Below are 21,371 nucleotides of genomic sequence, written 5' to 3' on the forward strand. Positions count from 1 at the left end.
TTCTATTGTGAAAATTATAGATTCAGAATAAAAGAAATAAATGGAATAGATTTTTCATGGCCAACAAAATGATGGTCAGGCTGGGGCTGTGTGAACTAACGCAGACAACTAGCCTTCAAATTATCTGTTTATCTGGGAAGTACAGCTGCCGACACGATTTTAACATGATCGAATGTAATCAATAATAAATAATCAACAATTGAACTGAATTCTATTCTTCTGATTTCCTCCTGTTTTTTTGACAATAATAAAAAAATATATATATTTATTGTGAAAGCATGGCAAATGATGTCCTGTGAGTGTTGAATCAGACTCACCCAAACGTAATTGTCCACACTCGGCTTTTTATTTTGAAAACGCTCACAGGAAGTGTGGTTCTTGCTAGCTTTCGGCGTCTGCTGCTCCGAAGTTGTGGAAGTTTATTCCTTAGGTCGTTCTGATGAGCTCGGTTCATTTAGAAAGTTTGACAGAGAGATGAGCGGACCGACCGTCCCTGCGGATTTCTCGGGACACATGTTGGACTTGGACGAGGACGACGACCTGGAGGTTTTTAGCAAGGTAAACAGAAACTGTTTGGAAACAAGACGAAAGTTTCACACTCTCGGCTCGACACACTTCCAGTGCCTGTCTGGCTACGTGGACCTGACCACAGCACTAACATACCCGCTTTAACTCTCACGTGTGGGGCAGTATAGCCTGTTATGTTACAAGTTTCGTCCGTTCTGGGTGCAGTTCCAGTCCGTGGTGCCCATCGTCACCACAATACGCTCCTGTAAGGAAGGAAGAAAACCAAACGCCCACCATCAGCTGATGAGCTGACCTTAGGACCCGACTGTCCGTTTAGACCAATGCCGAATCCAAAACAGTTCTGGAATCATTCACTTTTATTTTCTAAAAGCACCTAAGAGCTTTTATTCATTTATAGGCCTTCCTTTTCAAGTCGAATTGGCTTTAAAACGATCATCAGCTCTTAGTCCTGGTTCAGATGCACTGAGACTCGACTGAGCACTTCCAGGTTCAACTGCTGATTAATCGATCATATTAGTGGATTATATAGAAGGGATAGGTCAGCTCCGAATGAAAATACATGTTCTTCCTCTTACCTGTAGTGCATTTTATCCATCTAGATTGTTTTGGTGTCAGTTGTAGAGTTTCAAATACATAAGCTGTAGAGATGTCTGCCTTCTCTCAAATATAATGAAAGTACATGTCACCCGACTTTTTGTTTGAAAAACTCAGCAGCAATGTCTCGTTCCAGAAATCATGACCTAGTTACTCGAGATAATCTATTGTCCTTGGTGTTAGCAGTTTCATGCAGGAGCTGTTTTCTTTCCGTATGAGTGTGCAGAAAGGAAAGCATTACAGGAAAGAGGAAAAATATGCATTTTTAATTTTGGGCGAACTGTGCCTTTAAGTATACCTGCTGATGATTTGACAAAGACGATGCACACAATCAGAATCACATTATATTGTTACATTTTTACATGCATTTGGTAGCAACATTCTCTGTATGCAAAACAGTTGCATGTGTCTGTGCACAACAAATTATTTTCCCTTGGCTTCATATTTATTAAGGCCCTTGCCGCTTGACAAGTTGTACACATCCTGTGTTTACTTAAATGTGTTGTTGTCAAATGTATGAACGTGCTTTAGGGGTAGTGGAAAAATCAAAGATCGGGCTGAAAATGGCTTCCTTCTGTGTTTTGCTGTGCTTTTTGATTTAGGTCAAAATGTGAATTGAAGTACAGCTCTAGTCTATCCATCCATTTTCTATACCGCTTATCTGTCAGGGTCGCAGGGGGAGCCGGAGCCTATCCCAGCTGACTACGGGCGAGAGGCGGGGTTCACCCTGGACTGGTCGCCAGTCAATCGCAGGGCCAACACACAAAGACAGACAACCACACACTCTCACACTCCCACCTAGGGGCAATGTAGAGTAGCCAGTTAACCTATTGTGGGTATTGTGGTATTGGGTATTGTGGGAGGAAGCTGGAGTACCCAGAGAAAACCCACGCAGGCACAGGGAGAACATGACTGCAGAGAACAGAACACATAGAAGGGCCCAGACCAGGATTCGAACCTGAAACCCTCTTGCTAACCACTGCACCACCATGCCACCCAGCAGAACTGACTCTGACTCTAGTCTACTTAGTCACAGATCACTAGTCATGCTCCATTCAGGTACACGACCACAGTCCTTGTACACTGTACACTATACACTAGAGTGGTAGCAAACTAGGTACATGTGTATGTATTAATGCAATCCAATGTAACAGTTCTGTTGACACTGTCACAAAGGTATTAACTCAATTATATGTTCCAGCATTGAGGTCATAGTAAGCGGTGGTGTTGGACTGGACTGCATTATATTCAGAGGTGTTTCAAATAGTCTTACCCCATCATGTGTGTACATTTGCAAGACAAAACAATGGAAATGACTCAATATAAGGTAGTTCAGTACAACACCACCTTCATCTGGGACCTCAGCAAGAAATCTGAAATTGAATCTACAGTTTTTATATACTGTTATCTTTGTAAAGGTAGAGTTTATGGCAGGGGTGTTGTATGGAATGGCAACAGAACACAATTTCCCAGAGTCCAGCTCTTATGTCTTGTTTTGTCCAACCAACATTCTAAAAGCCAAACACATAAACTTTACAACCAGCAAGCAGCAAATCTTCACATTCAAGAAATTGCAACCAGAGAATATATGGCAGTTTTTGATGGTAATCAGTCAATTCATTATTTGCTCAGGCATCAACTTGAATGCACCACCACTGTTGACTCACACCGTAAAGGCCAAAAAAAATAGGCTAATCATTTTGTAATCAGGGCACCTATGCTGCCAAAAAAACAAATTATTATTGAAGTGTTGTGATTCCAGCTTGGAGAAATAAGATTAGTAACGCTGAGTGGTGGCTCTTGCGTGGTCTCTTATTTTTTGTGAAACTGTTAACTAGCATATATAATGAATACTTTTTATGATGGCGACATAGCAGCACACCAAATGACTATGTGAAAACAACGTGGCGATGTGAGAGGTGCCACTTGTAGTGATGAACCTGGGCAATGATAGACACTTAATCAATATCAATAAGAACTATAGTTTGATAAAATGTTTACTAGTTTTGCTTGAATGCAACAAGCAAATGACATGTAAGCAGCCGATCATTTAACAGATGTGTTCGGTTACGCTGGTGCTATACTGCTGCTTTTGGAGAAATGTTTCACAGCACTGTGATGGAGATAAAGACCATAGAGTTGTCAGTAAACATAGGGGGATGCTACTGAAATGGGCAACATATGGACAATATGGACTGGAGTGAACGATTATGAATTCAATTCATATCAGTTTATTTATATAGCGCCAATTCACAACAAAAGTTATCTCATGACACTTTCCAGTTAGAGCAGGTCAAGACCAAACTCTTTAATTAAATTGTAATACAGAGAGCCCAACATTCCCCCTTGAGCAAGCACTTGGCGACAGTGGCGAGGAAAAACTGCCTTTTAGAAGGCAGAAACCTCGGAGCAGACCCCGGCTCAAGATGGGCGGCCATCTGCCTTGACCAGAAGAAATCTGTTCATGTCATTAGACAAAGACAGAGATCATAGGTGATTAATATATTGTGGAATACCTTGGATGTGTGTATGTAGATCAGATGGTCGAACGTGCCTTTTCCTGCAGCTCTGGCCGCACTTAACATTCGTTTGTATCTGTAAACAGAGGTAGAAATCGCTGCTTCCCCCTTTCCTCAGGAGGTTTTCATAAGAACCAGTTCATCACAAAGACATGCAGATTAGTTGTTGTTACTCTTTGCGTAATTTAGTTTACATAACATTTAGCTGTTTTCTGTAGAAATTAAAATTAGACCAGGGGCTGCTATGTTTTTTGTTTTTTTTTTGGTTCCTAGAAAAGTAGACGGAGTGAAAGCTCCTTGCTGCATGGTGAGATAATAAGCAGGCTATCTGGGAGAGAGAAGTCATCACATCATCATCATCATCGTTTCATAGTGTGTGGAGCAGTGTAGTGTGGCGAGGCTCTGAGTCATCTGCTGACCTCAGCAGATTCTCAGCTGTGGTTACAGAACACAGACCTGTAGGCAGCATTGCTGTTTGCATAAACTACATAATTTGAATGTGCCAAGTCCACTGTGAAAAGGCCCGTTTTTATATGGCTCAAACACATGTCACCATTACAGTATTTTAAATATTTTATTTTCAGATGGCAACCTGTGTTGGTATTGCCATATCCCCAATGTTAGATAGATAGATACTTTATTCATCCCCAAGGGAAATTGACAGTGTTTGTGATGTGTTTCTATCTCTATCTATCTATCTATCATTTAAATAATTGCCTCTTTCTGTAGATGTTGACAAAGTTCTCTATCCCCAAAGGTCCATAAAATATTCAAAAACTTCATCAGTATATTTTTCACCACATGAAAAATATACCAGTTCCATCTTCTTCTTTTTTCACTTTTCTGAATGTGTAGCTATAATGGATCTTGAAACAAATGTAAAGTGCTCTTAAAAATGCCTAAGGGTATGGGTACTGAAACAAGGAAGTGGGTCGTATAACAAGTTGTCGGAACATGTGTTTGTATTTGTTCTGCACAGCTACACTCAAAGGTGGGGAGGGGGAGATGAGATATTTAACCATAAAACAAAGAGTCTCTGTCTGTCTGTCTGTCTGTCTGTCTGTCCATCAAGAATGGTTCTTCTGATCTACGTCATACTTGGGGAGTGTATTGCTGAGGAACCGAAGGTGCTGAATTTGGTGTGTGTGTGTGTGTGACACAATCTGTATAAGTTAACCTTAAACCCCTCTACTTTGATGATGTAAAGAGGTGAGTCTGCATCGTACTGAAGCTTAAAACAGAGAGCACTGTAGTCACTGTATTGTAGCCAAGCCTGCCAGCAAATTTGATAGGTGAAATACTGCTTTTTTGGAGAGCTGACGGAAAAGGAAAGTGGCATATCCTACTGATGTGTCAAGACACTACCAGTGTTTGTTTCCCTCAATTTTACTTCTGCTCTTTGTAATGTGAATTATAAAAACAGCGTTTCTGTTGGAGCAGAGGTTCATTCCACACAAAATGCGCTGAAAAAGCATATGGAAAGCATACAAACACAGCATTGCATCAAGTTTCAGTTTGGCCTGACATTGAGTCACTCATGGAATTAACGTTGATTAGCGATTTCTGATGTAATGTGTTGCTAAAAAGTAGTCAGTGAACGGTGTTCAGATGGTCAGAGTCAGCTAAAAATTAAAGTTCTGTAACCTGAATATTCTGTACACTGTTGAGGTAGAGAAGATATAAAAGATTCAACAGCAAATTTAAATCATCATCATGCTAACATGGTCATGGTAACAGTGCTAACTTGATGATCTCAACACAGGGACCACATATAACCCTGATTCCAAAAGTGTTAGAATGCTGTTTAAAAAGTAAATAGAACCAGACTTAATTGTTTAATGAAGTGCTTTTGAGCCCCTGTTGTAAATATTATTTATACAATCGTATGTTCAACTCATGATTGTACACAATCATGTGCCAAACATGACGTGGCACATGAACTTCACCCCATCCTTGCTGGTAAACGACTGAGCCTTTCAAGGATGCCCCTTTCATACCCAGTCATCACGCTATCAGCTGTTACCAGCCAACCTGTTTACCTGTAAAATGGTCCAAGCAGGTGTTTCTTTCTCAGTCTTTTGTTGTCTATGTCCCAACTTGTTTGAAACATGTTGCTGGCATAAATTTACATAAATCAATGAAGTTTAAGAAGTATAAAACATTAAAGACATTTTATTGTCTTTGTACTGGTTCCAGTTGAGTACATTTTGCACACTGTTCCCATTTTTTTGGAATCGCAGTTGTTGTAGCTGTTCAAGAGCATTGAATCTTTGCACATGTTCTTCATCACCTGGAGTTGACCAGGTGTCGAAGAGTTCTGGATGTTCTTATTTCCCCTCTTCTTGTCCATACTAGCTTAAAAGCTAGGAAACAAGATGGTACTAGATTGGGGTGTCAGGTTGTAGTGAAGAATGTGGGCTTTGTGTGGTAGAACATGGGCTTGACTATTGTGCTGACTTCAGTGGGGAGTTCATTCCACAGGATTCTGAAGTAATGGGGTGGCCATCACTCTTATTGTTTGTTCTGTAAACTGCATGGAAAGCTACTGGTTTCTGGCTTCTAACTTGGGGGTGTAGTGGGTGAAGTATTTGTCTTCCTCTGTTGTCTCCTGGCAGCATGATGTTGTCTGAGGCAACGAACATTGGGTTGCATTTCTCCAGACGTTGAATGTGTTTCAACTTGTGGATTTTTTTTTTCTTTTGGGAAACTTCTGAAGAAGTTCTGAAGAAACACTGCTGCAGCTTAGCGTTTTGTTTCTGGTTTGGTGTGAATCAGGCTCAGTACTTAAGTTCCAGTGAGAAGAGAGTTGCGTTGGTCCAGCTTGGAGATGATGAGTACCTCATTGAGGATTGGTCATGCCATCCTCATGCTGAATAGGGCGAATCTACTATAAATATTGCATGTTTAGAGTACCTTCAGTGTTTACTGTGTGGGTCGTACCCAGATTCCTCACCATCTGCGTCAATACCAGCACAGTCTTGTCACAGTTTGGCATGAGTGTCTGTTGTCCTGAAGGAACACCAGCTCAGTCTTCTTCACAGTTATGCCTTGACATGCATTCCAAAATATCGACCGAGTGTTGGAAGCAGATGTGCGTAAGAGAAAAGGGGGTCAAAGTTTTGATGTCACATTCCAGTTAGCTTCTCTTCCACTAGCTTCTATAACTCAGTGAAATTATTATTATTAAATACTTATTAAACTTCACCTTTTGTGAAATAATTTTGTTCTTGGGTTCTTATGTCCATTGATTGACAGCCACTACAGCAATCACTGTTAGAAATTGCTTGCATGATTTTAGGAAAGCTAAACTACAATTACTTGACAACTGAGCACAAATTTATACTCCAATTCCAATTAAAATTGCAAGGCTTATGGTACATACAGGAAAGCTTGGTTTTCTTCCATATCTGGAGCTCTCTTTATTTTTAGCTGTAATCTTGGCTGTAGTTTTCAGGCCTCTGTGTCCTACTATCATTACAGATATGTCTGAAATAGCTGCAGTCCCTTGACTCACTCAGAAGCTTGCATGTGTTGTCAAGCCATGAAGTTTAGCCGGCAGATGTGTAGGTCTTATAGGGGTTTGTTGGAGGCCACTGAAAAAAGAGAAATATTGAATAGAAAGTTGTCTTGAGAATTGCAATTTTTCTTCAGTCACCTGCCACCCTTACCTAGACATGATGTGAGCCACATGAAATACTATTGAGAAATGCTCTGGTTTGCTTATTTGTTTCACTTTGACTCAGTTAGATACCAAGCCAGTATCTAACCTTCTAGCCTCAAAATCACATGCTCCAAGGGATTTCCAGTAGCTTGGATCTATGCAATGAATGTTGTTATTCATCCTTGTTTAAATGCATGATCATTCTTATGGTAAAATTATTGTGGTCACAGCTGATCTTTGCCCTCCTCACTCTTGGTTGCTTGGAATGTTTCTCTATAATCTCGGAATCAAAGCTTATTTTTCTGTTGGTCTCACTGTTGTAAATTGCTGTTGGTTAGAGTGTAGAAAAAAAGGCAACAGTTTCACTCTTCATTACTGAATAAGTACAGTCTGTGAGCAAGAGAGGGATGGACTAATTGGGGATTAATCCAGTCCAACTTTTTACTAAGCACGTTCAGCATCTATCAAGTTCTCACCCCACACACCATCTGGATAGGTTTGCAAATAGAAAATGTGCCCACAGGCCCCAGATGGCTTCCAGAGTTAGCAGACAAAGATAAACTGGGTGTATCACAATTGAAAATACTAACTTCTGAAAATCAGAGCTGTCATGGTCTCCTAGAATGCTCCTTAAAATGCTTTCTTTTCTGTGCAATAAATTTTTGGATGTCACCATTATAATAACTGGTGTATAATATATTCGATATATTCAATTTTTAGTCTGTAGGACTATTTCATCTCATTTTTGGTGACTATTCTGCAGTTTTTGTTTTAGCTGAGAGTTCTGTTGTTAAAACAAAAAAGGCCCCTGACTTCTCCTTAAGCTGTATCATCAAATAACAAATGGATATCGTACCACAACACAGACTGCGCACAAGGGGGCAGGCAGGATATTAATCTTAATAAATATAGTGTGTCTCAAAGAAAGGAGAGTAAATTCCTTTGAAACAGAAACCTTCTGTAAAAGGAAAATAGAAACAATAAAAATGTGAAGAAAAACAAAAAATTTGTTCTGAGGAAACCTCTGTGCTTGTGCCACACGAAGATGTGCGATCTGCAGTGTGGAACTGGATTCAGAGAAGACGAAGACAGTCAGGAGTACTTTTGTCACTGTGAAATCAGATTAGTACAACCACCTCAAATGCCAGAAGAAATCTTGGGCTCGCTATTTCTTGGCTCCAGTTTTTATTGCGCCCCTAGCCAATCACTGGAAACTATGAAGGAAACTGGAGACTATTATAAATGTTCTGGCACACTACCCTTTAAAAAGCCAAATTGTTGATTTTGCATTTGGGTTTTTGAATGGGACTGTTCAGACGGGGGTTCTTGCCGTCCATCCTTGAAGTTGCAGTGTGAGACTCCACATGTGTAATGAGTAATAATCAGTAATGAGTGGAGTCTCAACTTGTGATCTTATCTCACTTCCTTGCCCTATAAGTAAAGAAACATGTATATCACTGGGACAAACAACACAATACTTTTTATACAAAGAAACAATTTAATCCTTAACATTTGTTGGATTCATGAAATGAATTTGTTGCAGACATTTGTTCAGACAACTACTAAATTTCAGCCAATGAGATACACTTGAAGAAAAAAATGCAGACAGGCAGGTACAGTGATGCCTCCTTTTATAAAGAAAGAAATGACGTAATAATTTACATTTATGTTGAATTTGGTGTAGCCACTTTGCAAAGTTTATTGCGTTTGTCCTCATGTAACAACTCTCAAAATTAAATTCTGTAATTTTTAAGAGCACACAGACATAATTTGCATTACAGTGAACCGACTGAAATCAGATAGCATGTAACATTCAATTTGCCCGACACAGCTGCATACATACTGCTGAAAGAACGTAGTCCTATTATCAGCTGCTTATAAATATGGCCAACATGCGCTCCCCAAAAGTCAAGCCACACCATCTCCATTGCCCCCTGGTGGCTGGTTCCAGTACAGGTCAGAAACCCCTCCCCCTCCATGTTGACAGATGGGATTTTCACTAAATTTAAAACTCAGTGTACACATCAAATTGATTTTTCCCAAAGATGGTCTCTGTCATTTTAGGTAGTTCTTATCACACTGTTGAATGTTCAAGTGTTAATTTTCTGTTAAGTTAGCTTTAATTAGATATTTGATGCAATGAAAAGGGGGTTAAACATGATTGACAGCTGAGCACTGGTCACAGCTGGCTCATGTGGCAGCACAAGATGGCAGCGCTTGTACCCAGGATATTTTGGCTTCACTTGGCACAGTGACAGGAAGTAGAGGCGATTTATTCATCTTAATATATGTCAGTGGATCATATGTGACCCAGACCACCTCCAGATGTGGTCTGTGTGATTGGATCGCAGTGCATTTTGGGTATATTCAGAGCTGTACTTAGAGCTGTTCAGATGTTAATACCAGGTCTGAACAGGGTCTCTGTATCAAACATGATAAAACTCTGTTCACTGAGCCTCTGAGGAACTGGCAGATTGATTTTGCTCCTTTAAACACACATACACCCGCACAAGCACACAACCGTAAACTGATGACAGAACTGTGTGGGTGTTCCTAAACAGTATGGTCACCTGAGGGTAGCCGCCGTATCCTCCAGGGTTGATTGGGCTCTAACCTAAACTTCGACTGAAAGACTAGATAATCGTTCTCTTTTAGCCTTTCATTTGAGCCATTCCACATAATGTCTGAACTGACTGGTCCGGACTGAAGTTGCTGTGGAAAGTTTTATTTTGTACACACAAATATAAAGGCATCTGTGCACACATATATGAATGCATGTTCCAATGCAGTTATCTTTTCTGAACTGGAGCTTATGAAAAGTGTTTCACAGACAGACCAGGGAGAGATGTACTGCAAGCTATTACATCAACTTAATGTTGCTGTTATTTTACCGGCATTGAACTTGAAGAGGAGAGAACACAAGTTTACGTGGTTGATGTTTCACTTTCACTTTCATTCTGTTAGAACGAAGGCTTATGTTTTCTGGCAGGTTATGGGCTTGAAATTGAAAATCAAAATTCAAACCTGAGCACATATGTTTGATCCAACGCAAGAGAAATATATACTACAGTAACAGCAGCCAAAAGGTTTTAAAACTCTAGTAGAGCTTGCTATAAATGAGAATGTCACAGATTGCACAGGTTGCTTTAACAGATCCAAAAACGGAGTTGTCTTGTTTCCTACACATGTACTCGCCTGTAAATGTGTCTGTGTAGAGCTGAGTAAGAGCATTCCTCCATGTGTAAGCTACACCTGTGAGGCTATACCTATACAACTGTTCTTGGGTACTTGTACGCCATGCTTCTTAGGCTTGAAGACATTCGTGTTTACGTGAAGAGTGACGGAGCTTGTAGAACTTGTTTTCGCTGTGACCAACACTGTGGGCTTAACCGTGACATCTCTTGGCATTGTCTCATTGGTCCAGAACACCTCACTGGCAGATGAAAGTCCCATGCCCAACTCTCCCAGCTCCATGGTCAACCAGTATAGACTTGAGGAAGACGAGGAGGAGCAGCATGATGCCGACATCAAAGACCTCTTCGTCACTGTTGATAACCCAGAGAGCCATGTCACTGCCATTGAAACCTTCATCACGTACAGAGTCGTGACCAAGGTGAGGAGCTCTTACTGTACTGTGTGATGGAATATAGCTGAACACATTTCCTGAAGTACTGTACTGTAGTACAAGTTTGAGGTATTTGTACTTTACTTGAGTGTTTCCGTTTTCTGCCACTTTATAGTTTTGCTCTTCTACATATTGAAGGCCAGTGTTTTTCTCCTTTACATTTGGTTGATAACAGTGGTTAGCTAGCTGCTTTGAGAGCTGAATGCGTTTGAATGCATTTTCAAAATTATCCTGACTCATTTGAAGCCTGCAACAGGTTCCAGACAAGTTGGGACAGGTGCACGTAACAGTGTGTTCTGCCACCTTTCCTTTAACAACCCTGCGTTAAAGCGTTTGGCTAATAGGGACACTAATTGTTGAAGATTTGAAAGTGTTGCTTAATGACCACAGTTGCTCAGACTCTTTGTTGTCCTATTTTGCACAACATAATGCGGCACACGTCGTCCTATACTTACACACACACACGCACACGCACGCATGCACACACACGCCCATACACTTCTGGTTTCTCAGTTGTGCTGACAAAGCCAGGCTGTTGTGTCGCCTCACAGCGTGCGGCCTGAGCCTCCCCGACCGTACATACAGTCAGCTGTTCTTGTAAATGGCACAGCCTATCAAAACAGACTGTACCAACAAGGTGCATTCACAAGCTTAAAACAATAGCACAACTAGGCGTACGTTACATAGGAGAAGTGGCACTACGCTCACAGACAGTGTCAGAACAGACTGTAGTGTGAGTAGATGGGCAAGCTAGATTTCTCCTGATGGTGAAGTTCTTCAATTCCTTTCAATAGTGTGTTGAGAAACATCACAAAATAAAATAAAATAAAAAAAAGGATTTGTAAATCACTGCTTTCTCTTTTTATTTATATTTTACACAGAATACCCAACTTTTTTAGGATATACATACTTTATGGCTTAAAAAATATTCCTCACCCTCAAATGTTTCATTTCAATGCAGACTGCTAATTTTTAATGACCTATTCTTACTGAAGACCAGTTAAAAAAAAATGAACAATTTATTTTTTATGAGTAGAAGTTTTACTCTTCAAATTTAGGACAGAACTTGCATATTTGCTGTGTATCCATTTTTTTTTTCTTTTCTATACTTTTTTTTTAATTGACTTTATTCATGTTATTATAGAAACTGCATGCAAATTATTATGAAACTATTGAATGCCTACGTTACTCACCAATACCTGAATGCAGGATGTGGACTAAACGTTGTAGCCAAGTGCAGTTCCTAAGTAAAATGGCTTTCATCATACAGTATTTGCTAGTGTCAGGTAGTCGGGACATAAATATATGCTCACGTCTCTGACCAGGTATAGGTATAGGCTAATGCTCACAGATATTAAGGATTAAGCCTCATGGTGTCCTGGTAGTGATTTGCAACTTCTCTCCCCAGACCACACGAAGCGAGTTTGACTCCAGTGAGTATGAGGTTCGCCGGCGCTACCAGGATTTCCTGTGGCTCCGAAGCAGACTGGAAGAAAACCACCCGACGCTCATCGTCCACGTATGTGTTTGCACACAACATCATCTGCTGAACGCATCTGTGGGCTCCTGAAGAGTCCACTTGGACCGGAGCAGAAACGTTTGGGATGTTTCTGCTTCTTTACCACAAGTCACACATACTTAGCATTACCTCCAGCCATTTTCCAAAGCACTTAGTGGAGATTTTTTTTTAAGGTATTTTTCTTTCCGTCCAGTATTCCTTTGGTTTTTCAGTCATTTTCTCAGTTATTAGGAAGCATTTTAGAGATGTAGCTGAATATGAACAAATTCTTAATAATACATTCTTATACAGATAATTCTCTCTGAACAGATTCCACAGATCTTCTCTCATAATCATGTAATTCAGAGCTTTTCTGCGGTATCAGAGTAAAAAGTGATTGCTGGCTGAGCAAGTGGAGCCAGCAGTATAAATGCCAAAGTCTGTTACTGACTTTGTGCTGAAGTTACACCATTGATTGTTTTGAGCGCTAGAATTTCCCCATTGGTCATTTCTCTTTCCAAATGAATAGGTGCGAACAGTCCTGAATTACATTCCCAGATGGCTTTAAGCTTGGTATATGAAATCGAAATGAAATGAAAACATAGGCCCCTTTCACCCTTCAACTGAAATGCTATTTCTGAGTAAAAGTCATTGAAACATTTCTAAGACACACAAAGCACTCTTAATGTGTAAAAGTACTGAATGTCAGAGAACTACCAGGTTAGAAAAACAATAAAAATGTAATCTTCTCTTAACTGTCCGAATCTGAATGTGTGTCTCGCTGCATCCTCAGCCACTGCCAGAGAAGTTTGTGATGAAAGGCATGATGGAACGCTTCAACACTGACTTCATTGAGACCAGAAGGAAAGCTCTGCACCGCTTCCTCAACAAGATATCTGAGCATCCCATACTGTCCTACAGCCAGCACCTGAAGGTCTTCCTCACTGCACAGGTGCCTCCCTCCCTCCCTCTCTCGCTCTCTCGCTCTCTCTCTCTCTGTTCACACACTGACTAGCCAGGAGCATCCCTAAGACCATTAAACACAGAATTCATTCGAAGACACGCCTGTAATGTCTTGTGACTGTTGATATGGTGCATCGGAAATCATTATGTGTGTGTATGAACGCTTATTATTGTCACAAAGCAGCGTCGTCGCTGACGCAGAGAGCTGAACCCTGATGCAGAGTCAAATAAGGACAGACAGGCAGAGGTCCAGCAAAATAGTCTTTAATTTAAATCAAAACAATTCAAAACAGACACACACTGTGGCATGGGGATCAGCAAAAAATCCTGGCAAGACAAGACAAAGACAATCCTGACATGGCAAACAATTCCTGACAAGAAGACAAAACAACAACCTGACAAAGAGTGACGGGGAAGACGAGGACTAAATAGACAACATAACGAGAGACAGGTGAAACACATTAAGGGAGGAGAAAGCAATCAGGATGACCAAAAGCAAAGTTACATGAAACAGACACACAGGGGAAGTGACGCTTTCAAAATAAAACAGGACATGACAAAAACCTAGGACCTAATACATGGAAACACATGACAAGACGCATAAGAAACATGACACATGGAGTAGAAACCAAAGGACAAAACATAACCAAAACACAAGGTGTGACAATTATAAAGCGTTATGAAGGAATTATAACATGCCATGAATACCCAGTACTTCCCTACAGAATAGGCCCTTAACAGCCCCAGTTTCCAAGTAGCTGCGCAACATAATTAAGCATCCCGTCCAACAGTTTCAGCAGAGACGTTGGTAGTCGTTACCTTATCAACACTGATGCTTAGCTTTGTTGCCCTGTTGCGTGACTGCGGCAGGAGTTGTTGCCCCACAGGAAACAGGGTCCAGGCTTCCTCAGCAGGATGGGCGAGACAGTGAGAGCGGTAGCCAACTCGGTGCGAGGCCTGAAGAACCGACCAGAGGAGTTCAGTCTGATGCAAGAGTACATGGAGGACTTCAGTAACAAAATCTGCTCCGTGGACAAAGTCACCCAGAGGATCATCAAGGAACAGAAAGGTAACAGAAACACTGTGCTGTACCTGTTTGTTTTGTACCTGTGAAGTTTAAAATGTTGTACCATGAAACAAAAGAATTGTTAGAAAACAAATCTTGCAGTAACTAATATTTGAAATATAGTACAATCTGTCCCTTATTTTCCATGGTGATGAGTGGGATTTCTTGCACTGTTTAAGATTAAGATAATATTGTCCTGACTCAGTTTTTATTTTTATTGTTTTCAACATTGTTAATACTGAAGACGTGGAAATGATGACAGAACAGATATGGAATTATGTAGTCAACAAAAACATGTTAAATAACCCAGAATATGTCGGTGATGGGTGTCGGACCCGTAACCGGTGGATCGCTGGTTCGATTCCCCGTACCGGTGTCCATGGCTGAGGTACCCTTGAGTACTCAAACTCACTTTCCTTCATTTCCTGTATTACGGTTTCCCGGACCATGTCTGACAGGCTTTGCAATGAGGTACCCTTGAGCAAGGTACCTAACCCCCACTGCTCCCCGGGCGCTGCACGCGGTTGCCCACTGCCCCGGGTTTGCTGTGTGTGTGTGCACGTCACTTGGGTGGGTTAAATGCAGAGAACAAATTTCGTTGGAGTGAGTTCCCTCCAATGACAAAATATGTCACTTTAACTTTAACTTTAACTTTAATATGTTATTTTGATTCTGCAAAGAAGCCACCTTTTGCTTTGATGACAGCTTTGCACACTCTTGACGTTCTCTCAGTCAACTTCGTGAGGTGGTCACCTGGAATGGTTTTCCAACAGTCTTAAAGGAGTTCCCAAAGGTGTTGAGTACTTGTTGGTTGCTTTACCTTCACTCTCTGTTCCAACTCATCCCAGACCAACTGGATTTAGATCTGGTGATTGTGGAGACCTGGTCATCTGATGCAGCACTCCGTCACTCTCATTCTTGGACAGATAGCCCTTACATAACTGTCCGTTCACCCTCCCTATGTCTTAAAAGACACAGTGCTTAGAACCAAAAATCTCAAGTTTGGATTCATCAGACCAAAGGACAGTTTTCCAATAGTCTATTGTCCATTCCTTGTGTTTCTTGGCCCAAGCAGGTCTCTTCTGCTTGTTGTTCTTCTGTAGTAATAACTTCTTTGCGGTAATTCAACCATGAAGTCCTGGTGGTTTCTGAGACTGGTAATTCTAATAAACTTATCCTCTGCAGCAGAGGTAGGCCTCGGTCTTCCTTTCCTTTCCTCTTATGAGGCAGATTTTTTTGGACTGACTGACCTTTATTTCTTAAAGCAATGGATGGACTTTTTTCTCTTTACTTAACTGAGTGTTTCTTGCCATAATATGGATATGTACAGTAGTTGTAGTAGCACTAATAGGGCTATTGACTTTGTACCCACCCTTCCTCTGCACAAGACAGCTGATGGGCTAAAGCACATTAGGAAGGCAATAAATGGCACAAATGAACTCTCGACAAGGCACACCTGTGAAATGGAAACCACTCCAGGTGACTGCCTTGTGAATCTGATGAGAGAATGCCGTGAGTGTGCATGTTCACTGGTTATAACTTTTATTCTGGTTGTTTTTATATTTGTATAGTGTTATATATAGTGTTTGTATAGTGTTATAGTGTATAGTGTTTATCCTATTTATATACTCTGCACTTTTCTCCTTTCTTGGTCGGGAATACTGCATGTGCAATTGTCTGTAGAAACAAGAATTTCCCTCCAGGGATTAATAAAGGAATTCTGATTCTGATTCTGATTCTGATTTTTATATTTATAGCATTAGTATTTGTAGTTATTGGGCTTATACCGGGACCAGGGAAACTAATTTCGTTCCACCTCATGTTTCTACATGTGTGAAATGACAATAAAGCTCCTTGAATCCTTGAAACCTGTCACCAAAGCAAAACGTAGCTACTTGGGACAATCTAAAATATAAAACATATCCTTTTTTTTTTGTTTACTACATAATTCCATATGTATTCTTTCATAATTTGGATTTCTTCAGTGTTAATATACAGCGTTGAAAATAATGAAAATAAAGAAAAACCACTGAAGGAGAAGGTGACTGATAGTGTCGGTAAGTTGAGTAAATTAGAAAACAATAAAAAATTGGAGGTGGATTGGAGGAGATTTACAGTTGTAATAATTTTAATTTTGACAGATTTTCTTTTGAAGAAGAAATTCAATGTTTGTGAATATCTGATAAGAGAAATAAGAGAAAATAACTAGACTTTTTCTGCATTCTCTATGTAACCAGTGATGATCAATCTGCAAACACAGGGCTCAGTATTTATTATTACTTGCAAGACATCAGTCAGCTCCTTCTGACCTCAAAGGACAAAGGACACAAGGATGCGTTGTAACTGTTGAATTCAACCATCTGGTTGACATTTACACGAGTCCTTTGTGCTTGCAGAGTATCTGGATGAGCTGAAGCAGTATGGCCCCACCTACACCCAGTGGGCGGAGTCAGAGGAGGAGCTGGCAGAGCCGCTGAAGGGCGTGGCCAGCTGTGTGGAGCATTGCAGCAAGGAAACAGAAGAACATATCCACCATCTGTCCGAAGTCCTTGTCCCCACCCTGCATGAGTATGTCCTCTGTGCTGAGACAGTGAAGGTGAGCCCAGTGAATGGCAACTCAAGAGCGGAGGCTCTGTTTTAATCCAGTGGATGTTGGAATATAAATGGAATATCTGAACCTGAGTTGGAGTGCATAAAGGATGATTTTATTCATGGTTGTTCACTCATTCATCATTTACCAGACCTGACTTTCCTTCATGGGTGATAATTTGTTGGAATCCTGCTGTTTGCTATGTTACATGTATTTCATCTACTTTCAGTTTTCCATCCATCTCTCATCACCATCTCTCTCTTGAACATCCATCCATCCATTTTCTATACTGCTTATCCGTCAGGGTCGCGGGGGGGTTGGAGCCTATCCCAGCTGACTACGGGCGAGAGGCAGGGTACACCCTGGACTGGTCGCCAGTCAATCGCAGGGCCAACACACAAAGACAAACAACCACACACTCTCACACTATATAGAGTAGGCAATTAACCTAATGTGCATGTTTTTGGTATTGTGGGAGGAAGCCGGAGTACCCGGAGAAAACCCACGCAGGCACAGGGAGAACATGCAAACTCCACATAGAAGGGCCCAGACCGGGATTCGAACCTGGAACCCTCTTGCTATGAGGCGACAGTGCTAACCACTGCACCACCGTGCCGCCCCTCTCTTGAGCATCATTTACTTTATTTTGACTTTTGGAGAGAGTTTGAAAGAGGGACTAAAGTAAATGTTATAAAATACACAGCCTCAGTAATGCTGTCACTGGCATTCGTACTGCTTACTACATGCGCTTGCGTTTTTGGCAAGTTTGTAACAGTCGCTGAACATGAGCGAGCACCTTCAGTAGAAATGTTAGGATGCTTTTAACGGCTGTAAAAACGAGTTGTATTTGTAGAATCATGCTTGGGGTGTGGGGAGGAGGTGGCGCGGTCCGTCCACTGATCCCCGCCACCAGGTGCGTGTTCGAACAACGTACTGAACCTCACGTTGCTCCTGAGGGCTGTTCCATCTGTGTGTGTGAATAAGCTGAGTATAGAAACACTGAGATTAGTCTTTCTGATCTATTTCAGGCTGTGATGAGACGGAGAGACAACATCCAAGCTGAGTTTGAAGCCAAGAATGAGGCCCTGGTATCCAGAAAAGCTGACCAAGAAGCAGTAAGTGCGATTTTACATCCGCACACACTGACAGAAAATCAGACACACACACACACACACGCCTCCCTCCTCCCTCCCTGCGTCCCTCTGAGCCAGCTGATGTGTCTGTGTGTCCTCGAGTCATCTTCCCAGAGATTAGCTTTAATAAAGTGAAGCATGGAGAGGGGCCTCTCCCACAGGGCCACCCTGAGCTCATATTGGGGAGGAAAAAAGGCTTCCTTAGAGGATTATCTAGATATCCAGGCTTGTCAGCTGGAAGTCAGTCCTTAGCTCGGTGGTAGTAAGAGCTGTCAATATTATTTCACATTGTAAGCCCCGCAGCTAATCGTGGCGTAATGAAAATTCCCATATCCTCTTCAGATGACGACTCGTTTCAAAATGTCAGAAGACAAAGGATGAAGAATGAAAGTTCGGAAAGCAAAGGACAGTGCTATTTTTAGACATTTTACTTGAGGTCGTCGTGTCCGTGTGCTGTTGAGTGTGTGTTTGCGTGCGTGCGTGCGTGTGTGTGCGTGCACACATGTGTAGATTGGCAGGTGAGTATCCCCCTTACCCAGCTTATATCAAAATCCACCTGTGAGATTTTAATTAAGAAGTAGGACTGATTTTCCCCTGAAGACTTGTATTGTATTTCTACTTTAACTAGCTCTGTGTGTGTGTGTGTGTGTGTGTGTGTGCGACTAGAGCAGCTTTAATTCAGTCGTCCAGCTCCTAATGCATCAGTCTGCTCGCGCCTTAAACAGATCTGCTTTAACGAGAAGGGAAATGTCAAACAGATGCCTTTGTTACTGTTCCCAGCAGGGATTTTTTTTGTCAAAGAAACGACGTGGCCACACACTGAGCCGAATGAGAGCCTCGAAAACACTCCGGCCTCCGTTCAGCTTTCATCTTAAAGGGGCTCTCTTTTGATTTCATTTATTTAGTTGTTATCTGGGGGGAAAAAAAATGATGATCTGTAAGACTCTCAGGAGCGCCACCTACTGCGTTACTGGAGAAAGAAGTGTATTTTCTGCTCAGCAGGGTTTGGGGTACGGGTTAATAGAAATATTTTGAACCTTTTGACTCTTATGGGTTTCTTTGTAGTTACCTCATGTCTTAGCTTTGCAGGTCATGTTACTGTCAGTGCATTGGCAGGAAAAAATAGGTTGCTCATCACTTCCATCAGCCAGTAATACTATGTGTGCTGTACATGAGTATTAAAGATACATTCACACAGCTCTAAATGTCCCTATTTCTTCTTTAGTTCTGCTCTGATAGAAGTATTCCTTCTTTCAGTGTATTTTATTTATTTTTGTCCCATTAGAAGGCTTTAGTACCCTTTGGAAATATTCTACTCTAGTGTACCTCCCTTTCAGTGTCCGTAACAAAACAATACTTTTTCTGTACCTTGATTCTAAAATTACAAGTATGAAGACTACATCTATGGTGCTTTGTGGTAGCATTCATAGTGTATTATAATATACTATGGTAGTATATTATAATGAATTCATAATGATTTATGACTATGTTGAAGCATGCATTATTACTGATGCATCAGCATGTACTTAACGCATACAAAGATAGATTAGATTTAAAACATGCAAACACACAGTCTCGTAATACAAGACGTGAATAAGACCACATTGTGCTGTTCTGTTAGACGCTACATGCAAAGCAGAAGCGGAGACGTGAAAGGCGTGCACAGATCTCATGTGACACAACACAAGCTAAAGCACAATAAGACATGCATGCGGGCACATGGAGGCGAGATAGCGACGAATAACCGCAGACAGCAGGAGAAGTTCAGATGCGAATCATAAGGTGCAGATGAATGTTAGAGCTGACAGATCTGAGTGCTGGTTAACCGACTCTTTAGGTGAGCTCTGAATAAACATGAGTCCAGTTCTGTGATATTTGCCGGAAGTCAGTTCCATTGTAGCGTAGCTCTGGTAGGGAATGCCAATTAATAGTACTTTTTCTGAGTGCAATCCCTCTCTTGATGCACCTCTTGTGAATTGACATGCACTTGTTCCGGACATTATCCGAAATTGCGGTTTGGGAAGTCTGAGTTAATCGGCTTCAGTCGAGGTGATATCTTCCTGAGTTACAGCCTGCTCAGTACAAAATCCTTCCAGCTCATTGAGAACTCTAACCTTGAAAGCTAAGATTAGCTCAGACTGCTCAATCCTCATAATAAGTTCGGACAAACAGGATCCATTTTTGCACTGAACGAGGGCTGTGGATTTTGTCCCCCCCATCACATCTCTCAGTGGTCAGTATATCTGGAAGTGGGATCTGGTTAGGTTAACCCCAGGTCTGTGTGAATGAGTGATGAACACCATAACATAACATAACACCATAAAAGCTGTTAGCAAGCCTTTAGGTATGAGCTTCTTCTCTTTTTTTTGCTCTGGAATGTCCTTCAGATCACATGTTTTCAGACATGACCAACAAACAGATGAATAGACTTGTCTTTTTTTTTAAGCATGGTCCAAAGAGCCACCTTGGCCAAGAGCAGAAGCATGGCTGGAGCATCTGTTCAGCCATAACTGTGAGGCACATTCCATGACTGAGCTGTCTGAAACACAGAACACGTGACTTTTGTTATTATCGCTCTGTGGGTGTCTTCATAACGCCGCTGTCAGTTATTTTTGCTATCGTATCTGGACTGCGGACAACAAAAGATATGAACACTCCTCCAGAAATGCCAGGTATGAGTAATTCAAAACAGTCCTGACCGGTATGATGAGAATCTTGCTGAACCTCAGACAGCACAGAATATATATATTTTTTTGTTCCTTCTGTAAACATTTATTTGACCTTTATTGGACAGGAAATACTGAACTTTTTATATGAGTCATACCAAATGTGTTTCTCCCTACTCAGCCAGTAGGGGGCTGTATTGTCCTAACTTTAACTGGCAGTGAGGAACCAGGCATGTTTCATCAAAGCATATTCCTTTCTTTTGGATATTATTTTGTTTTCTTAACAAAAAGTTGTTTTTGTTTTTTTTTTTAGTTAGACTATCAATACTATTTTTGCAGTTTTACTTTGTAGAATTTGAAATCCAACACTTATATCTTCCTCCAAAACTGAAACTCAATCCAAGAGTTTTGATTTGGATTAAATTAAGTCACTAGCGGAGACAAAATCATTTAGATTTATAAAGAAAAGTCATTGTATTCATACAGAAGCAGAACGTATATGCTGGCTGGTAGTCGGCTGTAGCTGTA

General features: G+C 41.1%; 1 protein-coding gene across 1 annotated transcript in view; it reads left to right on the top strand.

Annotated features, from left to right (window-relative positions):
• Positions 1-424: 424 nt before the first annotated feature.
• Positions 425-21,371, top strand: part of snx7 (sorting nexin 7) — a 40,900-nt gene continuing 19,953 nt past the window's right edge. The window contains exons 1-7 of the mRNA XM_046371189.1: positions 425-558; positions 10,727-10,915; positions 12,336-12,446; positions 13,219-13,377; positions 14,259-14,457; positions 16,851-17,050; positions 18,073-18,159. Of these exons, the coding sequence (XP_046227145.1) occupies positions 475-558; positions 10,727-10,915; positions 12,336-12,446; positions 13,219-13,377; positions 14,259-14,457; positions 16,851-17,050; positions 18,073-18,159 (1,029 nt within the window). The 5' untranslated portion in view covers positions 425-474. The remainder of the gene's footprint in view (positions 559-10,726; positions 10,916-12,335; positions 12,447-13,218; positions 13,378-14,258; positions 14,458-16,850; positions 17,051-18,072; positions 18,160-21,371) is intronic.

Source organism: Scatophagus argus, chromosome 18 (genome assembly GCF_020382885.2).
Source record: "Scatophagus argus isolate fScaArg1 chromosome 18, fScaArg1.pri, whole genome shotgun sequence".
Taxonomy (NCBI): domain Eukaryota; kingdom Metazoa; phylum Chordata; class Actinopteri; family Scatophagidae; genus Scatophagus; species Scatophagus argus.